Source organism: Pseudophryne corroboree, chromosome 1 (assembly GCF_028390025.1).
Source record: "Pseudophryne corroboree isolate aPseCor3 chromosome 1, aPseCor3.hap2, whole genome shotgun sequence".
NCBI lineage: Eukaryota > Metazoa > Chordata > Amphibia > Anura > Myobatrachidae > Pseudophryne > Pseudophryne corroboree.
Genome location: NC_086444.1, coordinates 209,747,328 through 209,761,872, shown reverse-complemented (window position 1 = coordinate 209,761,872; position 14,545 = coordinate 209,747,328). Strand labels below are relative to the sequence as shown.

At 45.4% G+C, this 14,545-nt stretch overlaps 1 protein-coding gene across 1 annotated transcript in view; it reads right to left on the bottom strand.

Moving 5' to 3' along the window:
* Positions 1 to 14,545, bottom strand: part of LNPEP (leucyl and cystinyl aminopeptidase) — a 258,314-nt gene that overhangs the window by 17,074 nt on the left and 226,695 nt on the right. Inside the window, exons 16-17 of the mRNA XM_063964054.1 lie at positions 4,771 to 4,911; positions 3,771 to 3,852 (exon numbers count right to left, since the gene is read on the bottom strand). Coding sequence (XP_063820124.1) covers positions 3,771 to 3,852; positions 4,771 to 4,911 — 223 coding nt within the window. The remainder of the gene's footprint in view (positions 1 to 3,770; positions 3,853 to 4,770; positions 4,912 to 14,545) is intronic.

The window sequence follows — 14,545 nt, the reverse complement described above, 5'->3', positions numbered from 1 at the left end:
GCAAGGCTGATGTGAGGTAACGGCGAGGGGGAGTCGCCTCGAACTCCAGCCTGTATCCCTGTGATACTACTTGCAGAACCTAGGGATCCACCTGTGGGCAAGCCCACTGGTCCCTGAAGTTCCCGAGACGCGCCCCCACCGCACCTGTCTCCACCTGTGGAGCCCCAGCGTCATGCGGTGGACTCAGAGGAAGCGGGGGAAGATTTTTGATCCTGGGAACTGGCTGTCTGGTGCAGCTTTTTCCTTCTTCCCTTGTCTCTGTGCAGAAAGGAAGCGCCTTTGACCCGCTTGCTTTTCTGAAGCCGAAAGGACTGTACCTGAAAATACGGTGCTTTCTTAGGCTGTGAGGAAACCTGAGGTAAATTTTTTTCTTCCCAGCTGTTGCTGTGGATACGCGGTCCCAGAGACCATCCCCAAACAATTCCTCACCCTTATAAGGCAGAATCTCCATGTGCCCTTTAAAGACAGCATCACCTGTCCACTGCCGGGTTTCTAATAACCTCCTGGCAGAATGGACATTGCATTAATTCTGGATGCCAGCCGGCAAATATCCCTCTGTGCATCCTTCATATATAAGACGACGTCTTTAATATGCTCTATGTTAGCAAAATATTATCCCTGTCTAGGGTATTAATATTATCTGACAGGGTATCAGACCACGCTGCAGCAGCACTATTTATGCTGAGGCAATTGCAGGTCTCAGTATAGAACCTGAGTGTGTATATACAGACTTCAGGATAGCCTCCTGCTTTTTATCAGCAGGCTCCTTCAAGGTGGCCGTATCCTAAGACGGCAGTGCCACCTTTTTTGACAAACGTGTGAGCGCCTTATCCACCCTAGGGGATATCTCCCAACGTGACCTATCCTCTAGCGGGAAAGGGTACGCCATCAGTAACTTTTTAGAAATTACCAGTTTCTTATCGGGGGAACCCACGCTTCTTCACACACTTCATTCACTCATCTGATGGGGGAACAAAACACTGGCTGCTTTTTCTCCCCAAAAATAAAACCCCTTTTATGTGGTACTTGGGTTCATGTCAGAAATGTGTAACACATTTTTCATTGCCGAGATCATGTAACGGATGTTCCTAGTGGATTGTGTATATATCTCAACCTCGTCGATACTGGAGTCAGACTCCGTGTCGACATCTGTGTCTGCCATCTGAGGTAACAAGCGTTTTTTTTTTGAGCCCCTGATGGCCTTTGAGACACCTGGGCAGGCGCGGGCTGAGAAGCCGGCTGTCCCACAGCTGTTACGTCATCCAGCCTTTTATGTAAGGAGTTGACATTGTCGGTTAATACCTTCCACCTATCCATCCACTCTGGTGTCGGCCCCACAGGGGGCGACATCCCATTTATCGGCCTCTGCTCCGCCTCCACGTAACCTTCCTCATCCAACATGTCGACACAGCCGTACCGACACACCGCACACACACAGGGAATGCTCTGACTGAGGACAGGATCCCACAAAGTCCTTTGGGGAGACAGAGAGAGAGTATGCCAGCACACACCAGAGCGCTATATAATGCAGGGATTAACACTATAACTGAGTGATTTTTCCCCCCAATAGCTGCTTGTATACATATATTGCGCCTAAATTTAGTGCCCCCGCTCTCTTTTTAACCCTTTGAGCCTGAAAACTACAGGGGAGAGCCTGGGGAGCTGTCTTCCAGCTGCACTGTGAAGAAAAAATGGCGCCAGTGTGCTGAGGGAGATAGCCCCGCCCCTTTTTCGGTTGACTTTTCTCCCGCTGTTTTATGGATTCTGGCAGGGGTAATTTATCACATATATAGCCCTGGGACTATATATTGTGATGATTTGCCAGCCAAGGTGTCTTATATTGCCCTCAGGGCGCCCCCCCCCAGCGCCCTGCACCCATCAGTGACCGGAGTGTGAGGTGTGCATGAGGAGCAATGGCGCACAGCTGCAGTGCTGTGCGCTACCTTGTTGAAGACAGAAGTCTTCTGCCGCCGATTTTCCGGAACACATCTTGCTTCTGGCTCTGTAAGGGGGCCGGCGGCGCGGCTCCGGGAACGAACACCAAGGTCGGGTCCTGCGGTCGATCCCTCTGGAGCTAATGGTGTCCAGTAGCCTAAGAAGCCCAAACTACCACCTGTTAGGTAGGTTCGCTTCTTCTCCCCTTAGTCCCTCGCTGCAGTGAGTCTGTTGCCAGCAGATCTCACTGTAAAATAAAAAACCTAAATATACTTTCTTTCTAGGAGCTCAGGAGAGCCCCTAGTGTGCATCCAGCTCAGCCGGGCACAAGATTCTAACTGAGGTCTGGAGGAGGGTCATAGTGGGAGGAGCCAGTGCACACCAGGTAGTCCTAAAGCTTTCTTTAGTTGTGCCCAGTCTCCTGCGGAGCCGCTATTCCCCATGGTCCTTACGGAGTCCCAGCATCCACTTAGGACGTCAGAGAAATAAAAAACCTAACAAAATTATTTTTCAGAGAAACTCAGGAGAGCTCCCCTGTAATGCACCCAGTCTCCTCTGGGCACAGGATCTAACGGAGGTCTGCATGAGGGGCATAGAGGGAGGAGCCAGTGCACACCCATCTAAAGTTCTTTATAGTGCCCATGTCTCCTGCGGAGCCCGTCTATACCCCCACGGTCCTTACGGAGTCCCCAGCATCCTCTAGGACGTAAGAGAAAGTTAACATTTCCAAACAATAATGAGCATGTGCTCGCTGGAGCATTATAAGTTATTGTTCTCGGTACTGCATTGTCGAAATATGGATGTCACCGACTACATTTGATGCTTCAATAAAGAAATTATTAAAAAATAAAATAAGTTAAAAAAAAAAAAAAAAAAATATATATATATATATATATATATATATATATATATATATATATATATATATATATATATATATATATATAAATATATTCTCATACAATTTCTATCTCCATAACTGATCAGTAATGTGCCTGCACCATGCAGCTCGAGTGCCCGCTTACGAAACCCCTATACAGTTCCGGCTCAAAGAACAATAGTGTTTCTCCATAAATCAGAATTTAATAAACACCTCTCTAGGATTTCCAAGTGATTACATCTGCAATGCTGAGTGCGCAGCAGTTTGACCTGGCAATGTCCAAATGGCGTTCTGACAAAAGTGATATTATTTCCCCAAGAAACCAAACCTTTCAAATTCCCATCTTACAAATCTTCAAGGCACCAATTTCCCTAATCCTGAAGAGAGACAAGGGCATAGCACGACAATGGGCCTAGTTAGTCCATTATTTTCATGCTGGTGTTAAGCTATTTGGAACAAATTGAGTATTATGTAACACTGTGCTTTGATGTTGGTATTCTGGTTTTGGCATTTGACACGTGAAGCTTAACTGGCGTTGTACTTTGAGAGGACCAACATCCAACTCGTATCCATGCTGTTTTTTTTTTCCCCAAATCTCAATGCATTCCCTTTCCTTCCATCGGATGCTCTACAAGAACACTGCTGTACCGGTTCCAGGAGAGGTTCTATAATTTCCCCACTTCCCAATTTTCTTTTAAGAATGGTTCAAAAGATAAAATTCCTAAAGATGGTTGTACATGTTGTTATAATCCAATTTTAAGAGGCGATCATTTTTATTCAAACTAAGAAAATGTGTTTGGGTGACGATGCATTAAATATGATCGGATATTGGTGGGAAATGTTACTGAAAGGGCTTTGCTGGTATTTCAGTAGCCAAACAGGCCCCCAACACAAACCAGAGAATCCAGATTTGATTTAATACAGGAATGTGTCCAGACAATGAGAAGTAACTAACCTCACTCAAGTAAATTTCTGTAGCAAGTTGTGAAGTCGTGTGGGTGACAATGCTCTGTATAGGAAAAGATCCCGGTGGAAATCTATAGAGTAAAAAAGGTTACATTGATTTGCACTGATCAACCTCAGATTATACAGATCAACTAAATACAATCTTGAAGGGAAAACACAATGAAACTATCTGTGAACGGGTCTAGTTCTAAAGCTGTTATAGACATAAAAGTAATAAATAGTAAAATAATAACAAAGTGAAGCCATCAACTAAATACAACAGAGGCAGCCAATTGTGTCCTGAAACCCATATTCTTGCAACACAATCATCAATGCTAAGTACTAGTGACATCAATGAGGCATATCAAACCTCATGCCACAGTGATTTTACAGGATGCTAATGAACTGATAGCCTGTAGTCTTAATCCTACAAAGTGGCTGCCTCTAGTAGGATTAAGCAACAATATAAATCCCACCTTTGGGGGGGGGGGGGGAGTGTAATAGGGTCCAAGTTGCCAAAGGTGCGGGATTTCTGTTGAGAACACCCGTATTTTTAAAGCTGCAATCATTTACAAGGCAAAGCAGGCATTCTTGCCCGAAGTCCCACACCTAGGGCAACTTGGACCCTACTGCATCTACGCCTTACTCTTTCCTATATAGCTGCTTGTAAAAATGGTCACCTAAGCATAGATCAATTGGGTTCTAAAGGTGATCGGACTCTGGAAAGTCTCCAATTACACATAACAGCACTAACGTCTGGGGCTCCCATTATTATCCCTCCACAGGATTTTCCCATTTTATTAACTAGAATCTTCTGTTTCCCTGTAAGTGGATGTCTGTAGCTAGACAGTCCATCTGCACAAACAGAAATTAAAAGTATTCATTCCATGTACGTTACCGCTTTACAATACCACACTTGCAATTACACTGGTTTTGTCCGGTGCTTTAAGCAGGTTTTTAAAAGAATTAGCATTGTTATGATTTTTAGCAGATTTTATATGGGCACTTACTTCTGTGTGATCTCATCCCAGTTGTGTGTCACAAAATCCCAAGCCAGCAGATACCCAGGGACGTTCCTACTAATAAAGCGTATGATGATGGGAAAATCCTGGGACCTTATAATTTCTCCACGAAGACTTGCTTTCATCAGCCTGGTGAACAGAACCAATCAATAAATCAAATTAAATTAGTGTCAATGGCTGAATAATGTCTTTTAATTGCTATGATTAATAATCCTCATTGTATAGTCCCTTGAAATCTAGTACACAGATTCTTAAACTAGGAGGCCGACATTATGTAATTTTATGTTAGACCATATTCCATAGATGATTGACATGCACAGGCTGACAAGGGAAACAAAATGAGACACAGACCTAATTGCGGATAGATATGTGATACAGATGTGTCTTCATACACCAAGAGGAGTAGCGCACAGTATTTTTCTTTACTTGCATTGTGGAATCAGTGAAAAGGCGCTTGTAGTGTACTACAGATGCTGGGCTGCACCTGTAACTGCACAGGGATTAGTGTACACACGTACAGAGTGGCAGATGAAGCCCTCCGAACATGGTGTGAGAAACAGCCACATCTGCTGCATCGCAACACTACCTAGACTCATTCACTCCCAGATGTATGAATGTCACACAACGACACACATGTAAGGAATGAACAGCTACAGTAGTGTACGTCATAATTCTCTGCATCTAGTTCCACAATTATACAAAATTTGAACTGGATTCTGTTTTTTTGAAGTGCTAAATGTACATAGCTGCATTGAGTATACTTTCACTACGGATACAACTGTGTGGAAAACACTAAAACAAATATGGCAGCATGCACCATGAAAGTAGTAACACCCCTGTTTTTCTGCATGAACAGAGCTGATCGCATTCAACAGAACATTTGACTACTTTATACTATACTTGACTTTAAGGATATACCACAAGTACATTATTTGTACATTGGGGCAGATGTATTAACCTGGGGAAGGCATAAGGAAGTGATCAACCAGTGATAAATGCAAGGTGATAAACATACCAGCCAATCAGCTCCAATATGTAAATTAACAGTTAGGAGCTTATTGGTATCACCTTGCATTTATCACTTCCTTATGCCATCTCCAGGTTAATACATCTGCCCCATTATTATTTTTAAGAGTTAAGTAAAACAATTACTCAAGAGTCACGTTTCTCTACCATAATTATCTTACCTTGACTTCCACATATTTCACATTTCTGTATCCATACTTATTTTTTGATAAAAACTTATACAAAAAGCTGAGTCTTATTATTTTTCTATATAGTCGGTGTGTATTTGGAGCTGAATGGAATATCAGTAAAAATGGGATTTTAATACCTACTGGTAAATCCTTTTCTCCTAGTCCGTAGAGGATGCTGGGGACTCCAAAAGGACCATGGGGTATAGACGGGATCCGCAGGAGAAATGGGCACACTATAAGACTTTGAATGGGTGTGAACTGGCTCCTCCCTCTATGCCCCTCCTCCAGACCTCAGTTATAGGAACTGTGCCCAGGGAGATGGACATTTCGAGGAAAATAATTTTTGTTAAACTAAGGGTGAGATACATACCAGCTCACACCACAAACACACCGTACAACTGGATTAGCAGGAATACCAGATAACAGTATGAAAGAAAACAGCAACAGGCTGAACATAACCAATAAACAGCCCTCGTATAACCGAAAACAACAGCTAACAACACAACTGCAAGTAACAGTATGCACTGGGATGGGCGCCCAGCATCCTCTACGGACTAGGAGAAAAGGATTTACCGGTAGGTATTAAAATCCTATTTTCTCTTACGTCCTAGAGGATGCTGGGGACTCCAAAAGGACCATGGGGTCTATACCAAAGCTCCAGACCGGGAGGGAGAGTGCGGACGACTCTGCAGCACCGATTGAGCAAACATGAGGTCCTCATCAGCCAGGGTATCAAACTTGTAGAACTTAGCAAAAGTGTTTGAACACGACCACGTAGCTGCTCGGCAAAGTTGAAGTGCCGAGACCCCTCGGGCAGCCGCCCAAGATGAGCTCACCTTCCTGGTAGAATGGGCCTTCACTGACTTCGGCAACGGCAATCCAGCCGTAGAATGAGCATGCTGAATCGTATTACAAATCCAGCGTGCAATAGTCTGCTTGGAAGCAGGATTTCCAATCTTGTTGGAAGCATACAGGACAAACAGTGCCTCCGTTTTCCTAACAAGAGCCGTTCTGGCGACAAATTTTCAAAGCTCTTACGACATCGAGAGATTTTGGCACCGCCACGGCATCCATAGCCACAGGCACCACAATAGGTTGATTTATGTGAAACGAAGAAACCGCATTCGGCAGAAATTGTTGACGAGTCCTCAATTCCGCTCTATCCACATGGAAAATCAAATATGGGCTCTTGTGAGACAAAGCCGCCAATTCCGACACCCGTCTGGCGGACGCCAAGGCCAAAAGCATGACCACTTTCTAGGTGAGAAATTTCAACTCAACCTTTCGCAAAGGTTCAAACCAGTGAGACATAAGAAATTATAACACCACGTCAAAATCCCACGGTGCCACGGGTGGCACAAACGGAGGATGGATATGCAGCACTCCCTTCACAAAAGTCTGAACTTCAGGAAGGGCGGCCAATTTTTTTTTAAAGAAAATAGATAAAGCCGAAATCTGCACTTTGATGGAACCCAATTTCAGGCCTGCATCCACGCCTGCCTGCAAAAAATGGAGGAAACGACCCAGCTGAAACTCCTCCGCAGGAGCTTTCTTGGCTTCACACCACGACACATATTTTCTCCAAATATGGTGATAATGCTCCACCGTGACCTCCTTTCTAGCCTTAAGGAGAGTGGGGATGACCTCCCCGGGAATACCCTTTCGAGCTAGGATTTGGCGTTCAACCTCCACGCCGTCAAACGCAGCCGCGATAAGTCCCGAAATACACATGGCCCCTGCAGTAACAGGTCCTCCCTGAGAGGAAGCGGCCAAGGATCTTCTATGAGCAATTCCTGAAGATCCGGATACCAGGCCCTCCGTGGCCAATCTGGAACGACGAGTACTGCGGGAACCCTTGTTCGTCTTATGATCCTCAACGCCCTTGGAATGAGAGGAAGTGGAGGGAACACATATACCGACTGAAACACCCACGGACTTACCAGGGCATCCACTGCACTGGCTTGGGGGTCCCTTGACCTGGAACAATACCTTGGAAGCTTCTTGTTGAGGCGAGACGCCATCATGTCTATTTGAGGAATTCCCCAATGCCTTGTCACTTCTGCAAATACCTCTTGATGAAGAGCCCACTCTCCTGGATGGAGATTGTGTCTGCTGAGGACGTCTGCTTCCCAGTTGTCCACGCCCGGAAGGAAGACTGCTGACAGAGCGCTCACATGCTTTTCCGCCCAGCGGAGAACTCGTGGCCTCCGTCATCGCCGCTCTGCTCTTTGTTCCGCCCTGGCGGTTTACGTACGCTACCGCAGTTACGTTGTCCGACTGAATCAGGATAGGTAGACCTCGAAGCAGGTGTTCCGCTTGCAGAAGGCCGCTGTAAATGGCTCTTAACTCCAGAACGTTTATGTGGAGACAAGTTTCCTGGCTTCACCATTTTCCCTGGAAACTTCTTCCTAGCGTGACAGCTCCCCAGCCTCGGAGACTTGCATCCGTGGTCAGCAGGACCCAATCCTGGATTCCGAACCTGCGTCCCTCTAGAACGTGAGAACTTTGCAGCCACCACAGGAGAGAAATTCTGGTCCTGGAAGACAGACTTATTTTCCGGAGCATGTGCAGGTGAGACCCGGACCATTTGTCCAGCAGGTCCCACTGAAACATCCGTGCATGAAACCTGCCAAACGGAATGGCTTCGTAAGCCGCACCATCTTCCCTAGCACTCGAGTGCATTGATGAATCGACACTCTTGCCGGTTTCAGAATCTCCTTGACCATGCATTGGATTTCCAGAGCTTTTTATGCTGGAAGAAACCCTCTTTGCAGTTCCGTGTCCAGGATCATGCCCAAGAAAGGCAGCCGAGTTGTCGGAATCAACTGAGATTTTGGCAAATTTAGGATCCAACCATGATGTTGCAGAACCGTCAGGGAGCGTTCCACATTTCTTAGCAACTGCTCCTTCGATCTCGCCTTTATCAGGAGATCGTCCAAGTACGGGATAATTGTGACACCTTGCTTGCGTAGGAGTACCATCATTTCCGCCATCACCTTGGTGAAGACCCTCGGGGCCGTGGAAAGCCCAAATGGCAACGTCTGAAATTGGTAATGATAATCCTGCACCGCAAATCTTAGGAAAGCTTGATGTGGAGGATATATTGAGACGTGTAAGTAGGCATCTTTTATGTCGACTGACGCCATAAAATCCCCCCCTTCTAGACTGGAGATCACTGCTCGAAGAGATTCCATCTTGAACTTGAAAGTTTTCAAATATAGATTGAGGGATTTTAGGTTCAGGATCGGTCTGACCGAGCCGTCCGGCTTCGGAACGACAAAGAGGCTCGAATAAAACCCTTCTCCCCGTTGGGAAGGGGGTACCGGGACAATGACACTCTGTTGACACAGCTTCTGTATCGCAGCACTCACTACCGCACTTTCTGGGATAGAAACTGGCAAGGCGGATTTGAAAAATCGGTGGGGGGGCACCTCCTGAAACTCCAGCTTGTACCCTTGGGACACTATGTCTAACACCCAAGGATCTAGGCCCGAGCAAACCAGACCTGACTGAAGAGTCTGAGACGCGCCGCCACCGGCACGGACTCCCATAGGGGAGCCCCAGCGTCACGTGGTGGACTTGGCAGAGGCCGGGGAGGACTTATGGTCCTGGGAGCCTGACCCAGCAGGCGCCCTTTTTCCCCTTCCTCTACCTTTTGAAGCAAGGAAGGACGAGCCTCTTCCTTTTTTGTATTTATTAGGCCGAAAGGACTGCATCTGATAATGGGGTGCCTTTTTCTGTTGTGCTGGAACATAAGGAAGAAAAGATGACTTACCCGCTGTAGCGGTAGACACCAGGTCAGCGAGGCAGTCACCAAACAAGACACTACCTTTATAAGGGAGAGGTTCCATAGCTTTCTTGGAGTCGGCATCAGCATTCCATTGATGAATCCACAGCGGTCTCCTGGCCGAGACTGCCATGGCATTGGTCCTTGATCCCAAGAGGCCAATATCCCTCGCCGCATCCTTAAGGTAAGCTGCAGGGTCCCTGACATAACAGAGAGTCAAAAGAATGTTATCCCTATCCAGGGTATCCATGTCAGATGCCAAATTATCAGCCCACTTAGCAATAGCACTACTCACCCATGCAGACGCCACGGCAGGTCTGAGGAGCGCACCCGTAGTGACATAAATGGCCTTTAATGTCGTTTCCTGCTTACGATCCGCAGGGTCCTTGAGGGCAGCAGTGTCGGGAGACGGAAGCGCCACCTTCTTGAACAGCCGGGACAGGGCCTTGTCCACATTGGGAGATGACTCCCACTTTTCCCTGTCATCAGAGGGGAAAGGATATGCCATAAAAATTCTCTTGGGAATCTGCCACCTTTTGTCAGGCGATTCCCAAGCTTTTTCACAAAGAGCATTCAGTTCATGAGAGGGGGGGAAACGTCACCTCAGGCTTTTTCCCCTTATATAAACAAACCCTTGTATCTGGAACAGCAGGCACTTCAGAAATATGTAAAACATCTTTAATTGCCACAATCATGTACTGAATACTCTTAACCACTTTTGGATGTAAACTGGCCTCACTAAAGTCGACACTGGAATCAGAGTCTGTGTCGGTATCAGAATCCGCTTTTGTGACTCTGAAGGGGCCTGTACCTGGGATAAGGCGTCCTCCATGGATTTTCTCCACGTTTGTGTCTGAGAATCAGATTTATCCAGCCTCTTAGACAATAACGCCACATTTGCATTCCATGTACTCAACATGGCCACCCAAAAAGCAGTCGGCGGTGCCGACAGTGTCACTCCCAAATCTTTCTCTGCGCCCCCAGTAACCTCCTCCGGGGAGGAGCACTCAGCCTCAGACATGTCGACACACCGTACCGACATACACACACTCACACTGGCAATAAGGGACAGACCCACAGAGAAGCCTGTTAGAGAGAACACACAGGGAGTATACCAGCTCACACCCCAGCGCCCATATACTACAGAAAAATAATATATGATCACTGCGCTGTTTAATAGCACCCTTGCGCCCTTCACCCTGTGAGTGCCGTTGGTGTATGTGTGGGAGCATGGCGCGCAGCGTGACCGCTGCGCTGTACCTCCGTTACTTTAGTCTTCTGCCGTCACTGAAGTCTTCTTGCTTCTGTATACTCACCCGGCTTCTTTCTTCTGGCTTCGGTGAGGGGGATGACGGCGCGGCTCCGGGAACAAGCAGCTAGGCGCACCTAGTGATCGAACCCTCTGGAGCTAATGGTGTCCTGTAGCCTAAGAAGCAGAGCCTTTAACTCAGAAGAAGTAGGTCTGACTTCTTTCCCCTCACTCCCACAAAGCAGGGAGCCTGTAGCCAGCAGGTCTCCCTGACAATAAAAAACCTAACAAAGTCTTTTCAGAGAAACTCAGGAGAGCTCCCCTAGTGTGTGTCCAGTCTCTCTGGGCACAGAATCTAACTGAGGCCTGGAGGAGGGGCATAGAGGGAGGAGCCAGTTCACACCCATTCAAAGTCTTATAGTGTGCCCATGTCTCCTGCAGATTCCGTCTATACCCCATGGTCCTTTTGGAGTCCCCAGCATCCTCTAGGACGTAAGAGAAACACATAATACAGTAGCAGCTCCATCGGATGAAGAAATTATAGAATATATTGAAGAACTTGATATCCACAGCAATGCATTTTGAATAATGTGTGTCTTGTCTGATATCTAACTTGCAAGGTCTTTATCAGTATACAGAGGCACACAAAATACACACTACATAAAAAAGAATCTTATTTTGATTACAATGCACCCTTTGTAACAGTGCTGAGGAAAAATAATATTCTCTTAATTTCCAAAATACTTTACAATTAGAATACATGCTATGCGTTCAAGGAAGTGATCACACACAATTTATAATTGTCCTTCCAATTGTAATGATAGCAAAACAATGCAGCTCATGAACAACTGCTGCATTTAATAACCTCTCCTGCTAAGTGAAGACGACTCGATGGAACATGACATCATTAATTTCCTTACAAATTGCACAACATCTGGACTAGATTGTGTTTAACAGGGGACATATTTACATAACAGAAAATGCAATGAGGCCTAATTCATGCTTTATGAGAAAGAGGAAAACATGTAATGTGTGTGACATGCACATCTTACAACGCAGAATTATTTCTAGGTGTCAGAAAAAAGATAACACAATGGGGTAAATTTACGAAGATGGGAGTTCTATTTAAGATGGGATGTTGCCCATACAAACCAATCAGATTCCAGGTATGATCTTCTAGAGGGTGCTAGATAAATGAGAAGTAGAAACTGATTGGTTGCTATGGGCAACATCCCATCTTAAATACAACTCCCATCTTAGTAAATTTACCCCCATGTATTCCAAAAATTATACTATAGAAAATTATCTTTTTATTGATTTGTGAATTATACAGATTTTTGGCTTAATATCTTATCAGACAAGTCTCACAAACAATGGTCTTCAAATTTTGGGTCTTTAAAGCGGTCAATCCAGAGGAGACAGACTGACTGATATCCAATCCAGAGCAGACAGACTGACTGATATCCAATCCAGAGCAGACAGACTGACTGATATCCAATCCAGAGCAGACAGACTGACTGATATCCAATCCAGAGCAGACAGACTGACTGATATCCAATCCAGAGCAGACAGACTGACTGATATCCAATCCAGAGCAGACAGACTGACTGATATCCAATCCAGAGCAGACAGACTGACTGATATCCAATCCAGAGCAGACAGACTGACTGATATCCAATCCAGAGCAGACAGACTGACTGATATCCAATCCAGAGTAGACAGACCGACTGATACCCAATCCAGACCAGACTGATTAACTGATATCCTGGCCAAGTCTGCACAATACAGTTTGTGTGTGCTGTAATAGGGGCAGGCTGTGTTGGGCAGGATGAGTGCTACTGTAAATGGGTTATTATTTGTTCTTAAATGAAGCCCTTAAAAGGAGTTCTTTATGATTATGGGGTTTTTCTGTTGATACCTAACTAGATAATGAGGGGGTTAATTAATGGAATCAATGGTATAGAGAGTAACTATGATGGGGAAGAGGGTGTTAACTATCATAAAAGGGCTAATTATGTAGTAATGAGGCTAAAGGATTATGAGAGGTTAACTAAAAAGGAGGGGTATGATGAGACCGTTCATGATTATAAAGGGGTTAATCATCGACCAGTGTATAGCTAACTGGAATTCATGATCTAGGAGGTTAACGGATGATGGAGAGGTGATGATGAAGTTACTACAATGACGAGACTGGGAGATTTAACAGTTATGAGGGGTCTGACTGATGAGGGACTTACTGGTTAGTATGATCAAGTTAATTATGATTATCAGGGATTAGGGGGTTACTTACAATGACCAGAGTAGCAGTAAGGCTAAGGCAGAGTAAACTGGGCCTACTTATTCAACAGAGAAAAGAATGAGGAAGCCAAGTACCACCAAATATAATGGATGAAAACATATTTGTAAATCCCATCCACGAACCACCACGTACATGCCAGAATGGTCATACATGGAGTATGGATGCTTGGACACCACAAGCAGAGCATGAGGAAAGAAAATGTCAACATCTACAGACCAGTTATTTATATTAAACTTATTTTAAATAAAGTTTCATTCATCTGAAAATATAATCAAATAATCATCACTTTACTATATACGGGTATGGTTAATTAGGTCGACCACTATTGGTCGACATGCATTAGGTCGACATTGTTATTAGGTCGACATGAGGTTTTTATTACTTTTTTTGGCGTTGTTTTCTTCGCAAAGTGACGGGGAACCCGAATTAGTGCACCGCGTGTTCTCACATGGCTCGCTATGCTTCGGGCAAAGTGCCTCACTCCGCTACCGCTGCACTCAGCACAGGTTACTATTCCCAATCGTAGTCCATGTGGATTGTAAAAATTAAAAAAAAATAAGAATTTACTTACCGATAATTCTATTTCTCATAGTCCGTAGTGGATGCTGGGACTTCCGTAAGGACCATGGGGAATAGCGGCTCCGCAGGAGACTGGGCACAAAAGTAAAAGCTTTAGACTAGCTGGTGTGCACTGGCTCCTCCCCCTATGACCCTCCTCCAAGCCTCAGTTAGGATACTGTGCCCGGACGAGCGTACATAATAAGGAAGGATTTTGAATCCCGGGTAAGACTCATACCAGCCACACCAATCACACCGTACAACCTGTGATCTGAACCCAGTTAACAGTATGATAAACGTAGGAGCCTCTGAAAAGATGGCTCACAACAATAAACAACCCGATTTTTTTGTAACAATAACTATATACTAGTATTGCAGACAATCCGCACTTGGGATGGGCGCCCAGCATCCACTACGGACTATGAGAAATAGAATTATCGGTAAGTAAATTCTTATTTTCTCTGACGTCCTAGTGGATGCTGGGACTTCCGTAAGGACCATGGGGATTATACCAAAGCTCCCAAACGGGCGGGAGAGTGCGGATGACTCTGCAGCACCGAATGAGAGAACTCCAGGTCCTCCTCAGCCAGGGTATCGAATTTGTAAAATTTTGCAAACGTGTTTGCCCCTGACCAAGTAGCTGCTCGGCAAAGTTGTAAAGCCGAGACCCCTCG